The 14,513-nt window shown below is 47.6% G+C and overlaps 1 protein-coding gene across 3 annotated transcripts in view; it reads right to left on the bottom strand.

The window, feature by feature from the left end:
• Positions 1-5,993: 5,993 nt before the first annotated feature.
• SGPP2 (sphingosine-1-phosphate phosphatase 2) overlaps positions 5,994-14,513 on the bottom strand; it is a 106,822-nt gene continuing 98,302 nt past the window's right edge. For all 3 annotated transcript variants that reach the window (XM_032857323.1, XM_032857325.1, XM_032857324.1), the window contains one exon: positions 5,994-6,650. In XM_032857323.1, the coding sequence (XP_032713214.1) occupies positions 6,099-6,650 (552 nt within the window). In that variant the 3' untranslated portion in view covers positions 5,994-6,098. The remainder of the gene's footprint in view (positions 6,651-14,513) is intronic.

The raw sequence follows: 14,513 nt of genomic DNA, 5'->3' as shown, positions 1-14,513 counted from the left end.
CCCACCTGCTTTGGGCCAGCTGGAAGGCAGCTGCAAAGGGTGCAAACGTGGTAAAACGAACGTGAATGCTGGACATATAGCGAGTAGAAGGCCAACCAGAGATGGACGGGTGTAGACATTTCTCAGGTGTGCAGAACACCTAAATGGAGAGTTTGGGGGGGGGGGCAAGGCGGATGAAGCAAGATCAGCCAGATGGAAAGGCGCCCTGTGAACAAGCTGCGCAGTAGGGAAGAGAAGGACCCTGTAGGAGAGATGCCTTCAGGAAGTCACTGGACCCGACCGTCTGCAAAGGCCAGTCTCCAGGGGAGTAGCGGTTAGCCTGTGCACGTCTCTTACAGAGGAGACGGCCTCTAACCATCCACAGAGACCTGAAGGAACTGATGGAACCGTTCCCAGAGCTCACTGAGGCCAGCCACAGCTAGAAAACCTCAGATGTCACAAGGCAATGCGGAGAAGTCCCAGAAGGATTTTGCCTCAGTAGTAGGGAAAACCAACTCTAGACCAACCGCTGCTCCAGTTCCACCTCATAAAGCTTAAAAACAAGACCCAAAGAAACTATTTGCAAGGAATGAACTGCATCCCAGAACAAAGCTTAAGAATATTTACAGTATCACTAAATATCCACCACCCAACAATGTCAAAGTCACAGTATTTGGCATCAGATCAAAAATTACCAGGCAAGCCAAGAAGCTGGGAAATACCACCAATAATGAGGAAGGGGGGAAAAAAAGAATCCGAAACTGACAGGGCAGAGATGATAGAATGAATAGGGAGGATATTCTTTTTTTTTTTTTTTTAAGATTTTATTTATTATTTGACAGAAACACAGAGAGAGAAGGAACACAAGCAGGGGAGCAGCAGAGGGAGAGGGAGAAGCAGGCTTCCTGCTGAGCAGGGAGCCCGATGTAGGGCTTGATCCCAGGACCCTGAGATCATGACCTGAGCCAAAGGCAGACACCTAATGACTGAGCCACCCAGGCACCCCTAGGGAGGATATTATTCTAACTGTATTCCATCTGTCCCAGATGCTAGAGGAGAGACGAACACATTGATAGAAGATCATATTTTCACCTTCTAGACATAAAAACTAGGAGATAAAGGAATAAAGCGAAAAAAATAATACCAATATCTATGTAGTAACAGAATTGACTTCATGAAAAGTTGACATTATGCTACGGTTTTCCATTCACCACAAAAATAACTTTCCAGCGATGTATTCTTACTGGCACCAACTTAAGATGGCTCACGAGGACGCTTCGGTGTGCCCCGGGCATCCTTTGCCCCCCTCACAGCACCGCTCGGCAGGTCCCCACGTGACCAAGATACACCGCAGACCTGAATCCCAGGAGGCCCCAGCCCTTTCGGATCGCAGCTGCAGGTCCAGGGCCTGAAGGCAGCGGCGACTGAGCACCCTGCCCCGGCCTCAGCCATTTGATGCTGGCTTTGTCAGGAGGCACGTTCTTTGAACACCTCCACTGGGGTCCCCCGGCAAGGGGACCCCGCTGTCCTAGCAGGGTGCAGCAAGGCCAGCAGCTGTGCTGAGTGTGTGCATTAAAGGAGCGTCACAGCCGGAACTCCTCGCTGCATCCTTGCTTTTTTTGTTTGTTTTTGCATGCCACATAGACAGGCGTGGAAAAGGAAAAAGGATTTTTGGCTTCATAGAGCTCCCTTGTCTCATGTGGCTACAGTTTTAAAATGTAACATTCTATTCATGGTCTGCATCCAACTCTTATTCTTCTTCATATGCGTCCTGTAAATAGTCAAGTCTGTACTACAGGTGCGCCCTGCTGTAAGAGAACAATGGACACATGGGGTACCCCGAGTAATCCATCGAAGAGCCTGATGTTTACAGAAATGAACGATTGCCATATGATTAAAAATGCCATTTATAACCAGCAAATCCCTGGGTGCACTTAAAATTCAAGTTCAAAAAAAAAAATCGAAACAGCTTTTAGGCAAACATCTATCCTCTAAAACTAGATGCATCTATGCCCCTTGGTTCTGGTTAGCCTGTTATTAGAGAACCGGGGCTCCGTTCCCGGATAGAGGGATGTGAGCGAGCACATGCACAGGTCTCCTGAAGAGCCAGGATCAAGGTCAAATACTTTTAAATCAAGTTCCACTGGAGAAGTTTGGGGAACTGAACCAAGAGAAGAGGGGGAATGGGACCAAGGACAGGGATGGAGTTCCTAGCAGCCGTCACCTCTGCTGAATGCCGAACAAGAGGCCCTGGGAATGAAGCTAAGCCCGAGAGGCCAGGTCCAAGATGGCGGAAGGGGAAGGTGCCCACTGCCGACTGTTTAATATTTGAATAAGAAATGGTGGAGGAGACTAGGAAATCACCTCTGGGTGTCACCTCTTCTGGAATGGTACCATGGGGACATAAAACGGACTAAGGGGCTTTCTCACCCCTCCTTCCTGTTCTTGTGATTGGGTTCTGCAGGGTCAAGCCCCTGGCTCATCCCTGTTCCAGCACCACACACAGTCGTCAGTCCCTGGATTCGGTTTGGATTCTCCTTCTAAGAGCTGCAGGTGTTTGGGGGAAGTATCTCTGGCAAGCTGCCCCTCGCCACGGAGGATCCTCTCCTACCTACTTCTCATCACGTCCCTGTGCAAACCCCATCTGCTCTGGAAGCCTGGCTCACATACTGCCTCTCCCCGGAGCCTCCCTGAGCTGCTGCGGGCCTCGGGCAGGAATTAATCTCCCCTTCCTACCCTCTTCTCCATTTCCCTGAGCCACAGTCTCCTCTTTCCTGGAAGAACTACATAGGGCAGATCAGGTCCCATCCAACGTCCCATGTCCATGGTACCCAGCAGAGTAGGTATTAAAAATACAAATAGGCTCCTAGCCCCGACCTTGCCAATGAGGGTCAGCTCTCTGTACCATTTCAAGTAGAAATCTGGGATGCTTAAAGACAGAGCATATCATTGTAACCGTGTGATTATGAAATCGGGTCATGTTCATCTGGCTCAGCAGTGGACTCATTCATGAAAACCTTTAAGTTACCTTAACTAGCAACACCGTAACATTTACTTTTCAACACACAGTAACATTTATCTCTGACGACACTAAGGTAAGTATCAAGGAGTTATGGGAGGTGCTCATTCCTCTTCCTGTTCACATCGATGGTGGCCATGAGACTCCCCAACACCTGCATGCGACTGAATTAGGACAGCGACAGAAAACTGGATAGCCTGTCGTTTCTTTTTGCCACCTCTTTTCAACTCAGGTCCACTGAACCCTGAAAACCCTGAAAAGTCCAGGGGAAAAAATCCAAGGAAGTCCAACACTGGCCTTTGAAACATTTAATAAGAAGTCATAATCAAACACAAAATGATTTTATTTTAAAAAGAATAAATTTACATACAGTACATAAGCAAGACAGCTGAAAGCTTCCAAAATAGAAACCGGGAGCATATGGCCCCAAAACACCACATGCTTTGATTACACCCGGGAAGCAGGAGATGCCTACTTGGGGGAGAAAAATCCCAGGTTACAGTGCGACCTTCAGGCATGTTGTAGAGTGACTTCGGCCACAGCCATTTAAGGGTTTTTAGTTCAGGATTCCATCTGTGTTTCCTTCTGCATATTCTGCTGTGATGCAGGCCTGAGCAAAACCAGCACGGAGCGACAGCTGGTTGTAAGGACGTCGCAGGAGGGCCTGGCCCAGAGTGGGAGGGGGCTGGGAGGGCCTGCCCGTAAGGACGAGGGCATGTTCTGTTGAGCTCCTGGAGGTGCCAAGTCGTCTTGAGGGCTTTGAGGGTTCCAAATGCAGGGTTGGCCAGACCCCAGGTCCTAAGTTTATCTTGGATACATCATGGTGAGTTTGACTTTTAAAAGTCTTAATCTCCAAGTCTCTGGCAGGAGAGGGGCTCTGGACCATGACCGAGGCTATGCCAGCAGGGGGCAGTCTCTCCCCAGAGAGAAAATCCAAATGTCTCCAAGGAGCCAGTAGGCCTGCTCTTTGAAGGGATAGGGGTGGGGTGTGTGAGAGAGACCTCGGGCCTGGGAGGGTATAACAAGTGCCAGAGGAGGGCCAGTGAGCAAGAGTAGGAAGCAGGTAGTGACTTTTCCAGTCCGTTCCTGCAGAGCAGTAGAGCTCAAAAACTAAAATGGTCTTCACCAATATACACTCTTTTAATTTTCCAGTTGCAAAACGAGATACTTTAAAAAAAGTGACCAACCATGACAAGCCCTTGGGTTGTTCTTTAAGATCCAAAGCTAATCACCCTCCATCCAATCGTGTAAATATAGCCTTAAATACATTAACACAGCTGATTGCTGTCCTATTGTTGGGACTTAAAAGGACAGCATTAAAAATCACACACACACAATTCAGTGAATTGTCAACACCCACTGCTGTGAAAATTACGGCCCCTCCTCTCAAAAGATATAAGTGGAAAACCCTGATCCTTTTGCTAATTAGCTTCAGAAAAAGCAACTAAAAATGATGTAGGAACATGCCTCGTCTGCCGCGTGGATGGCGGGGCTGGCCCAGGGCAGGGGTGCCTGTACGTTGCCACAAATACTAGGCAGAGTTTGCTCTAAGACCGTCAAATAAATGGCAGGTCCTTTTGATTCCTGCCTCCTCTAACTATGAAAAATGTCAGAAGGATTCGAAGGAAAAGCAGAATGGTTTCCTCAACATTGTTCTCGGTAGACCTGAGCACTGAGCCACATAGCAAAGGGGACCTCGACAGAAAGCTCAGGGGCCGTGTTTGAAATCAGGACCAATGGGGTTTTCTGTTTTCACACTGGAGGCAGAGGGAAGAGCCCAACCCTGAAGTAAGTGCCCAGAAACCAGGGGCTGGGGTTCAAGTCCCTGGTTTCAGCGGCCCAGGTCCCACACTGCAGAAGAGACTTCCTAACCACGCATTTCTGCTAACTTTTCAGAGGACTGTTGATGCGTGTTCCTGGTCCTTCAGAGCGGAAGATGTGCCCCCGGAAGGCGTGCTCCCCTGACACGGCCTTCCTACGCCCCATGAGGACACACGCAGGCTGAAAGGCTGTGTTGTGTTTGGTCAGCTTGTCTTCCCGAGAGGCTGACCCTGCTCTTGCATTAATTACATTAAGTGCATTAATTAACACTGCCATGAGATAGGAGATAGGGAGATGGGAAGGGAGCCCCCGATACTATTTAGTAGGTGAAAAAATCGGTTTACAGAAAGTTAACAGGAATGCAGGAGCAACATCCCGGAGGCCACTTCCCTCCTTGTCGGGGCCCAGGGAGGGTTCAGTTCACGGGCTGTATGGGGCCACTCTTGCAGGCAGATGATGCCGCCTCCCCAGTTTGTAGGGAAGCATGAAACACCCAAATACGGGCCAAGGGCTCGCCCCAAGTTGCGGTGAAGCAGGAGAGAGCAGGACACCCCGGGAACCCCGACGTACAGAGGCGCGGGCAGCTAGTGGGTTTCCTGGATCAGCAGAGTGGGGAAACACAACCCGAGTTCTGCAACATGCACGGACACGGACGAGCGAATGCCCCCAGAAAGCGGGACTCTGGAGGGAAACAGGCTCCTGCCCACGATTTCCCACGGGTGCTCCCGTCTCTTACCACCCCATGGTGTGGTCCGCAATGCTCTTGCCACCTGTGTGGGCACAGTCGAGTCATAACAAAAATGTCACCCTGTCCAAAGAAGGCAGTTCTACACGACGCCACCCTTTCTCCGGACCCTAGTCCCAAGTTTGGACATGAGGCTCTATGCCAGGCAAGGTCATAACGGAAGAGAAACACTGACCTCCAGCCTCTCAGATCATGCCTGTCTCTTCTGGATCGCCCAAACCAGGCCACAGTTCCTTCCGGCCCACGACTAGACCCAAAGTCCGTCTAACAGGGCGGGAGACCCTCAAAGAACGGACTGCGGGTTTAGCCTGGCTTCCCCTGCGGCCAGATGCTTACAGACTGATGGTCCTAGGACACAGTACTTCCTTTCACACAGCAGCAACATTGATCTCAGCTATCAGCAAAATGGACATGTGACTTAGGAGTTCTTTTTTTTTTTTTTTTTAAAGAAAAATGTATTGTCAAAACTTGCCCACCTCACCCCTTTCCTGTTTGGGCTCCCTGGTCCAGGGGACTCCCTTCCAACTCTGAGGTTCAGAGCAGTCCCAAAAACCTGTGCAGCATGGGCACAAAGGTCGTAGCACAGAGTCCCACAGACGTGTAGGTGACGAACTTGTAAGGCACTTCGATCTCTAGTCTCCGCCTGGCCTCCTTGTTCCTGGTGACCACCTTGAAGCAGGAGTAGAGCACCTGCAGGGAGAGGTTTTGTACCAGCTGACGCACTAGAAGGATGAGCACGATCCCCACAGCAAATTTGGTCAGTCCCAAGACCAACATGTTGGTGGTGAGTGGCGGGATGTTCTGAACGACAGGGAGAGCCTCGGTGGGCACGGACGCGAGCTGGAAGAAGTGATTGATCCAGAACCCGAGAGTCACCCCCGCCCCTGCGGCCAGAATGGTAGTGGTGTCCGCTCTGGTGGGGCTGTAGCAGTCAGACACCGGGTAGTTGTAACACAGGAAGAAGGGCACCACGATGACACACACGGGGAAGAGGGGGCTGGCCGAGTCCAGGCGGTCGATAAGGGTCCAGGCAGGGTAGGTGAGGACGATGAGGACTGCAGTGACCAGGATGCCACCCAGCACATCCTGTGGGAAGGAGAGAAAAGAATGACGTAAGCCCCCGTGGTCGGGCATAACTGTGAGTCAAGTATGGCCGCTTTGACATCGGAAGTACAATTTTGGCATGGTTTTACTTGGCATTGCTTTGAAAAGTATAAAGCTGCAAAGATTTGAGAATGGGAAGAACACTTGTGATATTCACGTTGTGTATTTCCCAGTTTTCTCATCCTGTGGACAAATGTTTTCATAATGCGCAGCTCTAATCCCATTTTTTCTCCGTCTTCTATCATTTTAACATTGGGTCGCAAGGGTTGTCATCATCTTTGCAGAGGTGGTGTCATCCTTTCTTGGCAGGTCAGGGGTGTGGGCTGGCAGGGGCAGGGGAGTTAGCTGCTGGGGGCGCCCTGTGCATGCCGCCAGCGGCTGCCGTCCCTTCTAAGGTACATTTATTTGGGGTGGTTTGGGAAGGCATTCTGGATGGGGTGCTGCCAGAGCCCCACCTGTCTTGGCACCATTTTCAGAGACAGAATTTCAAACAGCACGCAGACTGTTTTAGTGAGTGGGTGTACCAGGCTTGTCTTCACTAATCCTTCTTTAGGACATTTTAGATGGTGGTCTTCTTTCTTCCATTCCTCCCTTTCTCCTCCCCCTGTGCCCAACCCACTCTATCCCTCTTTTCTTTTCTTAAATGCCTATTTAAAACATCTTTAGGGGTGCCTGAGTGGCTCAGTTCCTTAAGCAGCAGCCTTCGGCTCAGGTCACAATCCCAAGGTCCTGGGATGGAGCCCGGCATCGGCATCAGGCTCCCTGCTTGGTGGGGAGCCTGCTTCTCCTCTCTCCTGGCTTGTGCTCTCTGTCACTCTTTCTGTCTCAATCTTTCAAATAAGTAAATAAAAATCTTAAAAAAAAATTAAAAGCTGGTGGACTTTTTTTTTTTTTTTTTTTTTGCTTTTACTAAATGCCATTGTTGGGTGTCTGCTGCTGTGTGTCAAGCAGAGATCTGGACGCTTACAGGCTCCCAGTGTACCCCTCCTCCGCCCCCCGACAAAGTGTGCTGGGAGTGCACCTCTCACCTGCAGGCTTTGACAAACCCAGAAGCCTGAAAACATTCTGTGGATGAAGCAGTAGAAGGGAAAGGGGACTCCTGCTCACGCAATCGTATGAATGCAAAATGGCACAACCCTTACTTACGAGGAGGAAATTTTTGATTGAACCTCTGACCTACAATCTCTCTCTGGGACTTGACCATAGAGATATGCCTGCCTGCATCTGAAATGAGGTGTGTATTTATAAGTGGTCTTTGTGGCAGTGTCTGTGCTAACCAGGGACGAGAAAAATGCTGCGTTCCCCTGAGAAGGACGGGTTAGATCTCACTGTGGTATAGTCGGTCACGCAGTGCAATATGTTCTGTCGCTGTGACATGGATGAGGAGGTTTCATTTGGGACATAGGATTTTTTTAAGGACTTGTTTATTTATTTGAGAGAAAGCGAGCGAGAGAGAGAGAGAGCGAGAGCGCGTGAGCATGTGAGGGAGGGACAGAGGGAGAGGGAGAGCATCTCAAGCGAACTCCACACCGAGGACAGAGCTGACGTGGGGCTCCATCTCATGACCCCGAGATCACAACCTGAGCTGAAACCAAGAGTCATAAGCTCAGCCAACTTGGACCCCCAGGAGCCCCTCTGATGTGGGATTTTTAAAAGCATGGTACAGTGTGTGTGGATGCTACCGTTTCCATTTTTAAAAAGATAAGGAGGGGTGCCTGCGTGGCTCAGTGGGTTAAAGCCTCTGCCTTCAGCTCAGGTCATGATCCCAGGGTCCTGGGATCGAGCCCCACATCGGGCTCTCTGCTCAGCAGGGAGCCTGCTTCCTCCTCTCTCTCTGCCTGCCTCTCTGCCTGCTTGTGATCTCTGTCTGTCCAATAAATAAATAAAATCTTTGGGAAAAAAAAAAGATAAGGAGAATATATAGATACATTCTTACTTGGATACGCCAAAAGTTCACTTGACTGGCAGAGGACACAGTGGGCAAGGAGACTCTTCACAGGATGCCCCCGTGTGCATCTGGAACTTTGTCATCATGCAAACACATTGCCTCCTTTAAAAATTTTAAGTGAAATAATTCAGTCTCCCTTCTACCAACAGATCTGCCTTGGATTCCCATATGAAGTGGGGATCCCAGCTGAGCCCAGCTGTGTCCTCCACAGGGGTCTTGGCATATCTGGTGAATGGGGGGCGGGGGGGGGGAACAGCCCACCAAAATGTCACCTGCTGAGGACTGAGAGTACTTCGCGTGTTTTAAAGGAACACGTGTTTTGAGGGAAGGGGGAGACCCAGGTACAATTCATTGAACTCAACACCCCAAACAAGCCTTTACTGTTAGTGGGGAGAGAAGATTCTACCACTCAGAGGGTCTCCTGGCAGCCCCACTGATGTCCCATCTGAGCTCTGAAGAAGTCAGGACAAAAGAGTCCTTTTGCCTCAATGTATAAAACTCAGACCTGAAGAAGGCTGTTTTGGGGCCCCTCTGGCCAAGGACTCTCCAAAGGGCAGAATCCATCTGTGCTCATACCTCCAGGCCCCAGTGCCCCATGTGAGCACTGGATAATACCCCTTGGCAGGACATGGTTCATGACGGCCCCTGAATCTATCTCTGGCACGGACCTCCTCAACCTGAAGGGGCGGTGGAGGAGAAGCTGGTGACCGGCAGGCCAGCAGGGAAGGGGGTTGATGGGGCAGGGCCACGGTACTTAGAGTAACACACGCCTCTCCTAGACCCCCTGTGGGGCAGTCACTGCCAGGATCAGGGAGCTGCTGAGCCCCGAAGGCAGTGGGCAAGCCCAAGGTGCTCGAGCTCATGCACTGGCCAGGAAGCAAGGATTGCAGCCAAGCTCTCCCGAGACCACCCTGATGACAGCAAGGAGGCATGAGGGGGCTCAGACCCGTTCAGGAGTACCTGCCAGTACTCCAGAAATACTTCACGGGGGGCATTTCAGTTAGGGGTGGGGACAAAGTGCAGTTTTGCCGGGGTGGGGAGTGAGGTATGGAGTGATCTTGTAGGTGTTCAGGGAAATTCGCATGATCCATATTGCTACTGGGGTGCCCCGGTGTCCCTGGCCACGGAAGCTCAGAGTCCTGCTGGCTGTACCCCACTCTTCCCTCCTCTTGCTGCCCACACCCCCCCAACTATATTCCAGAGACTCCTCCTTCGGTAAAATCCCTGCTCCTGCTGTTGCCATCCAGAGTTTGAACCTTCATGTCTCACCTCCTGCCTGCCATTCTCCCTCACCCAAACCTTCACTGACTGTCCTGAAGGCGGTTTCAATAGCAAATGTTTTCCGATTTTTCCATGCTTTGCAGTCATCGAGAAGGATTATTAAAATGCAGATTTCAGGGGTACCTGGGTGGCTCAGTGGGTTAAGTCTCTGCCTTCTGCTCAGGTCCCGATCCCAGGGTCCTGCTATCCGGCTCTCTGCTCAGCAGGGAGCCTGCTTCCCCCCTTCTCTCTGCCTACTTGTGGTCTGTTAAATAAATAAATAAAATCTTTTAAAAAATGCAGATTTCAGGGGACTGAAGTGGGCCCAGGGGTCTGCACTGAACACCTGCCCTAACACTGAGGCAGCGAGCCCAGATAAAAACCCTGAGAAATACCAGCTCACAGATTGAGAGAGTCCAGCGTGATATGGGTTTGATTAGTCTATCATTCTAGGGCTTTCACTCACTGCTTTCCCATTTGAACTTTTCCACTGCACTCGGATAGAGCTGCTTGCTTTCCCCAAACATGCCCGGTACAATTCAGTCACCCCAGGTTTGCATTCCTTTTATGTCCCATACACTTAAACCATCTCTATCAAGATCCTATCAGTGCATCTAAGGCTTGGCTCAAAAGCTATTTCCTTTCCAAAATATCCTTGTGTATCACCGCAGCTGGAAATAACCTCTCCCTGAACTGAACGCCGAGGCCCCTGCTCAACATCACTCAGAAAGCCCTTCCCTTCTCTTGCCTTTGCTGCAGTCCTGCGTCCACATGCTTTCCCCTGAGTTGATTACAAGACTCTAGTCAACAAAGGTGCATTCTCTTGCCCCTTGGCATTGTCCTCACTTCTACAATAGAGCCGAACACATAGCAGATTCCCAGTTTATAGTGATTAGGAGAATTTAATGCCTTTCTCTTACCCTGAATATCCCTAATCGGTAATACCCACTGTTTTGATACATAAAAGAAAATCTGCCTCTCTTCCTTCCTTCTGTCTTTTTTGTCACTGCAGTTACCAATTCCCAGACATCTGGTTGGAATATTCTTCATAAGCTAATTCTGTTCCTCTTCAGTGCACCAGGAGACTAGACGCTTTTGGTCCACAGCCCTAGCATTTGCAGCAAAAATAATCTTTGCCAATACGGCTGCTGGCATGGAGTTTTTTTCCTTCCAGCCACATGGTTGGATTTTCTGCCATAAAAGGTGATACTGTAATAAAGACTTTTAGTTGTTTTTTTTTTTTTTTTTTAAGAAAAATACTTGAACCATCTCAAATGAGCTTTCCATTTGGGGCTCTAATGGTCTAGTAATAAAAAGATCCTAATGTCTCTAATGTTTGAAAATTCAAGAACAACTTTTTATACTATTCTCAAGCTACTCAAACTACAGGGACTGACAAAACTTGCCATCTCAGAATTGCATCTGCTATTTTGATGTGAGCACATTCTAAACAAAGAGGGGATTTCTTTGGAACCTCTACCGTTCGGCACAGTACATGGGGCCAGAGAGAAAACAGTTCCCAGGTCTTGGGGAAGGCGAAGATGGGCTGTGGGCAGAAGTCAGTGCACAGGGCACAGGGCAGAGGTGGGGAGCCAGCAGCCAGCCCTGGGACATTACTGTCCTGAGCAGGTGGATGTGACAGGCAGGGCAGAGAGAAGAGAGGGAAAGCCATGTGTGGTTTACAGGGAGATGTGGATGGCACAGGAGATCAGGGAAAGGGAATGGGACTAACACATGGTAAGAAAAGACATGACAAAAATGGCAGAAGAGATATTCCTTACTTTGAAAAAAAAAAGGTTTAAAACATTTTTCACAGAATATAATTGGACTGTGAAGTGTACAAAATATTCACCACCTTGATCCAATTATTCCACTCCTAGGAGTTTATTCTAAAAAAAAAAAAAATCAAAGAAAATAATAAAGCTGTTCACAAAGATTTGTGTAGAGGAATGACTCTCATTGGGTTAGTTCAATTCATACCAATTAAGTCCAAAAAGTAACAGTGCTCCATGACAGAAAAATTCAGGAACACAATCAAGTAAAAATAGCACAAGGAATGGGGCATGCATCATAATAAGAAAAATAATCTAGAAAGATATAAAATCAAGCATACTATAAGATAAAATATGTAATAATATGCAATAAATAAATAATATGCAATAATATAGCATGAATATTTGAGAGGATACATTTCTGGAGTCTTATTTTTTACGGTTTCAAAGTAACCCAAAGTGAGATAATATCAAGCAGAATACATACTTTGCATAAAGGATGCTCGTAGTTTTATAGAAATACATACTTGCATGCGTGGGTAAAATATCAGAAGGAAATCAACTAAAATGTTAAAAGCAGTTTTTTTCTGTTGGCGTATTACAGATGATGATTGTCTTCTTTGTGCTTTGTAGTATTGTGTAAATTTTCTGGTCAACACCTGGTATTTTATTATAATAAAAATATAATCCAGGTGAAGAAATCAGGATGTTAAAATCAGACTGTTTTGAAATAGATGAAAACAGAAGTAGTTAACTGATGCTTACAAATGTTCGCATGACGCTAAGAAAGGAAGCACCCCCAAGCGTGATATGACCGTCTGCATTACCATTCCTCTAGGATGTAACTACGTTGAAAATAAGGCACGTGAGATCCATAGTCAGGGCTTCCCTGTCGAGCACATTGTTCAAAATATAATGAACCTTTATTTCCATTTACCATCCTGGGTTTGAACAAAACCTTTTCAATTATTTGGAAAAAGTCATCACACGAGACTAACATTTTCCAAGTTAGAAGGCAGAAGGACGACTTTTGTACCTATTCCCATTTTCAGTTATAAAACTTAGCACTTAGATAAAAGCTTGAGATTTATCTTGTCTCATTACAGAAAACAAAAATAAAGACCGGCAATCTGGAGCGTTCGGGAAAGAAAGGCTAATCAAGCTAGCCCAAAGCATCAGGACAAACTCCAGCAAGTGCTTACAGAAACACATAAAATCGTGTTTTTATTCTTAGCCAAACAGAAACGCTCCTCCTGGTCAGCACCTCCAGATATTTCAAGGCACAGGCCCCCGCCCTGCGAACGAACCGGCCAGCGTTTCTGAATTCTGCCCCGACAGCGCGACCCCAACGGCAGCTTCCTGCCGCAAACTCACATTCCATCTCCACACATCTTCACTGAAGAATGCTACCGAGAACAACACAAAGTTAGCTAACTAGAAAGAAGGGGGTAGAAGAAACCCATTCATTCGATTGTTAGGAAGAATGCATTCAAGATCTCGGAACTATTTATGCCGAGAACTCTACTCTGGGATTCTGCCATCTTCCCCCCAGCCAGGTCCCCCGCTGAGAATGTGAAGGGCCCTCCGCCCTTGGCTGCCTTCACAGAGCAGGCTGCAGTCAGGAGCGGAGGAAAAGCCAAGACCCGCTTCTTTGCAGGCACAGTGAATGCCCTCAGTGTGGGCAGACCCCGGCGATAAAACAAACTGGAAAAAAAAAAAAAATCCAAACTCCTACAATCATTCTAGAAAATAACTTTTAGTTATCGATCAGCATTTCCTAGTTAACACACTCGGAATACGTCCTCATTTCCATGCTGGCTCACAGTTAGTTCAATTTCTGAGAATAATGCCGATGAGATTCAGCAGAAGCCGAGGCAACACTGTTCATGAATATGAATATGAACGATTATGGAGAGAGACCTACATGTTATGTGATTAACATATGTATAGGGGAGAAAGAGCGAATGCATAAGTTCAAAAAATATTAATTTCCCATTGAAACACACCAGCGTTCACAGGGACCAAGCAAAGGCAGGAAGACTGACCTTGCCACATGGTGTGAACACAAGTGGTCGACTCTCCTGATAGTCATGGCTCTTTAAGGGGGAGCTCTGTTGCTGATCCCCCCCTTGCCACGACTGTCTCCTGAGCCACCTGACAGCCAAGCACAAATATAGGACTAAGGGTCACTAGGCATGGAAATCTACGGCCATAAAGAGAAAGCTCTGAAAAGAAAAGCTCTCAAAAAGCTTTTGAAAACTCACCAAGCTCGGGAGTAACTATGTGAGAGAGAAGAAAGCAAGCCACCTTTCACCTTCTGCAATTTTAAAATAAATGCTCACTTTCTAAGGGAGCACATTTAAACCTTTATTAGAAATTATGTTAATTTTTTTTTTTTTTAAAGAAAAGGGTTTTCTGTAAGCGTCTTAAGAGAAATGACATAAAACTTGGGCATGAGGCAAAAAACAAAAAACAAAAAACAAAAAATCTCCTTTCAATGTCATATGCCGGAAAAGGCCACCCAAGGATTATAGAAGGGATGGTGCTCTGTTCACTGTTTACTACTGATTGGATAGAGGTCTTGGACTTCATGATGGGACCAGCTAGTTGCTAGATTTTTGTTCGTCAGAGATGCAAATAATTTCTGTCCAGTGGAAAGGATAACCTCAAAGTTGACAGTTTGTTGCCCTATAGGACAGTAAACAATTTTGTATATAACCCAGCAGTCTCAAAGTAGTATTTCTTTATTAAATTATCTATAAATATTTCATGCCATATATCTTGTAGTTTCCTTCATTAACTAATCAGTTGAATAAAATTTTTGACACTTTTTTTTGTTTGGGCAAGAGTTAGGATTATACCATT

This window comes from Lontra canadensis, unplaced genomic scaffold (assembly GCF_010015895.1).
Source record: "Lontra canadensis isolate GAN:19392208 unplaced genomic scaffold, GSC_riverotter_1.0 scaffold13, whole genome shotgun sequence".
In the NCBI taxonomy this organism is placed as follows: Eukaryota; Metazoa; Chordata; class Mammalia; order Carnivora; family Mustelidae; genus Lontra; species Lontra canadensis.
The sequence above is the reverse complement of the archived record's forward strand: the minus strand, read 5'-3'. Positions and strand labels throughout refer to the sequence as shown.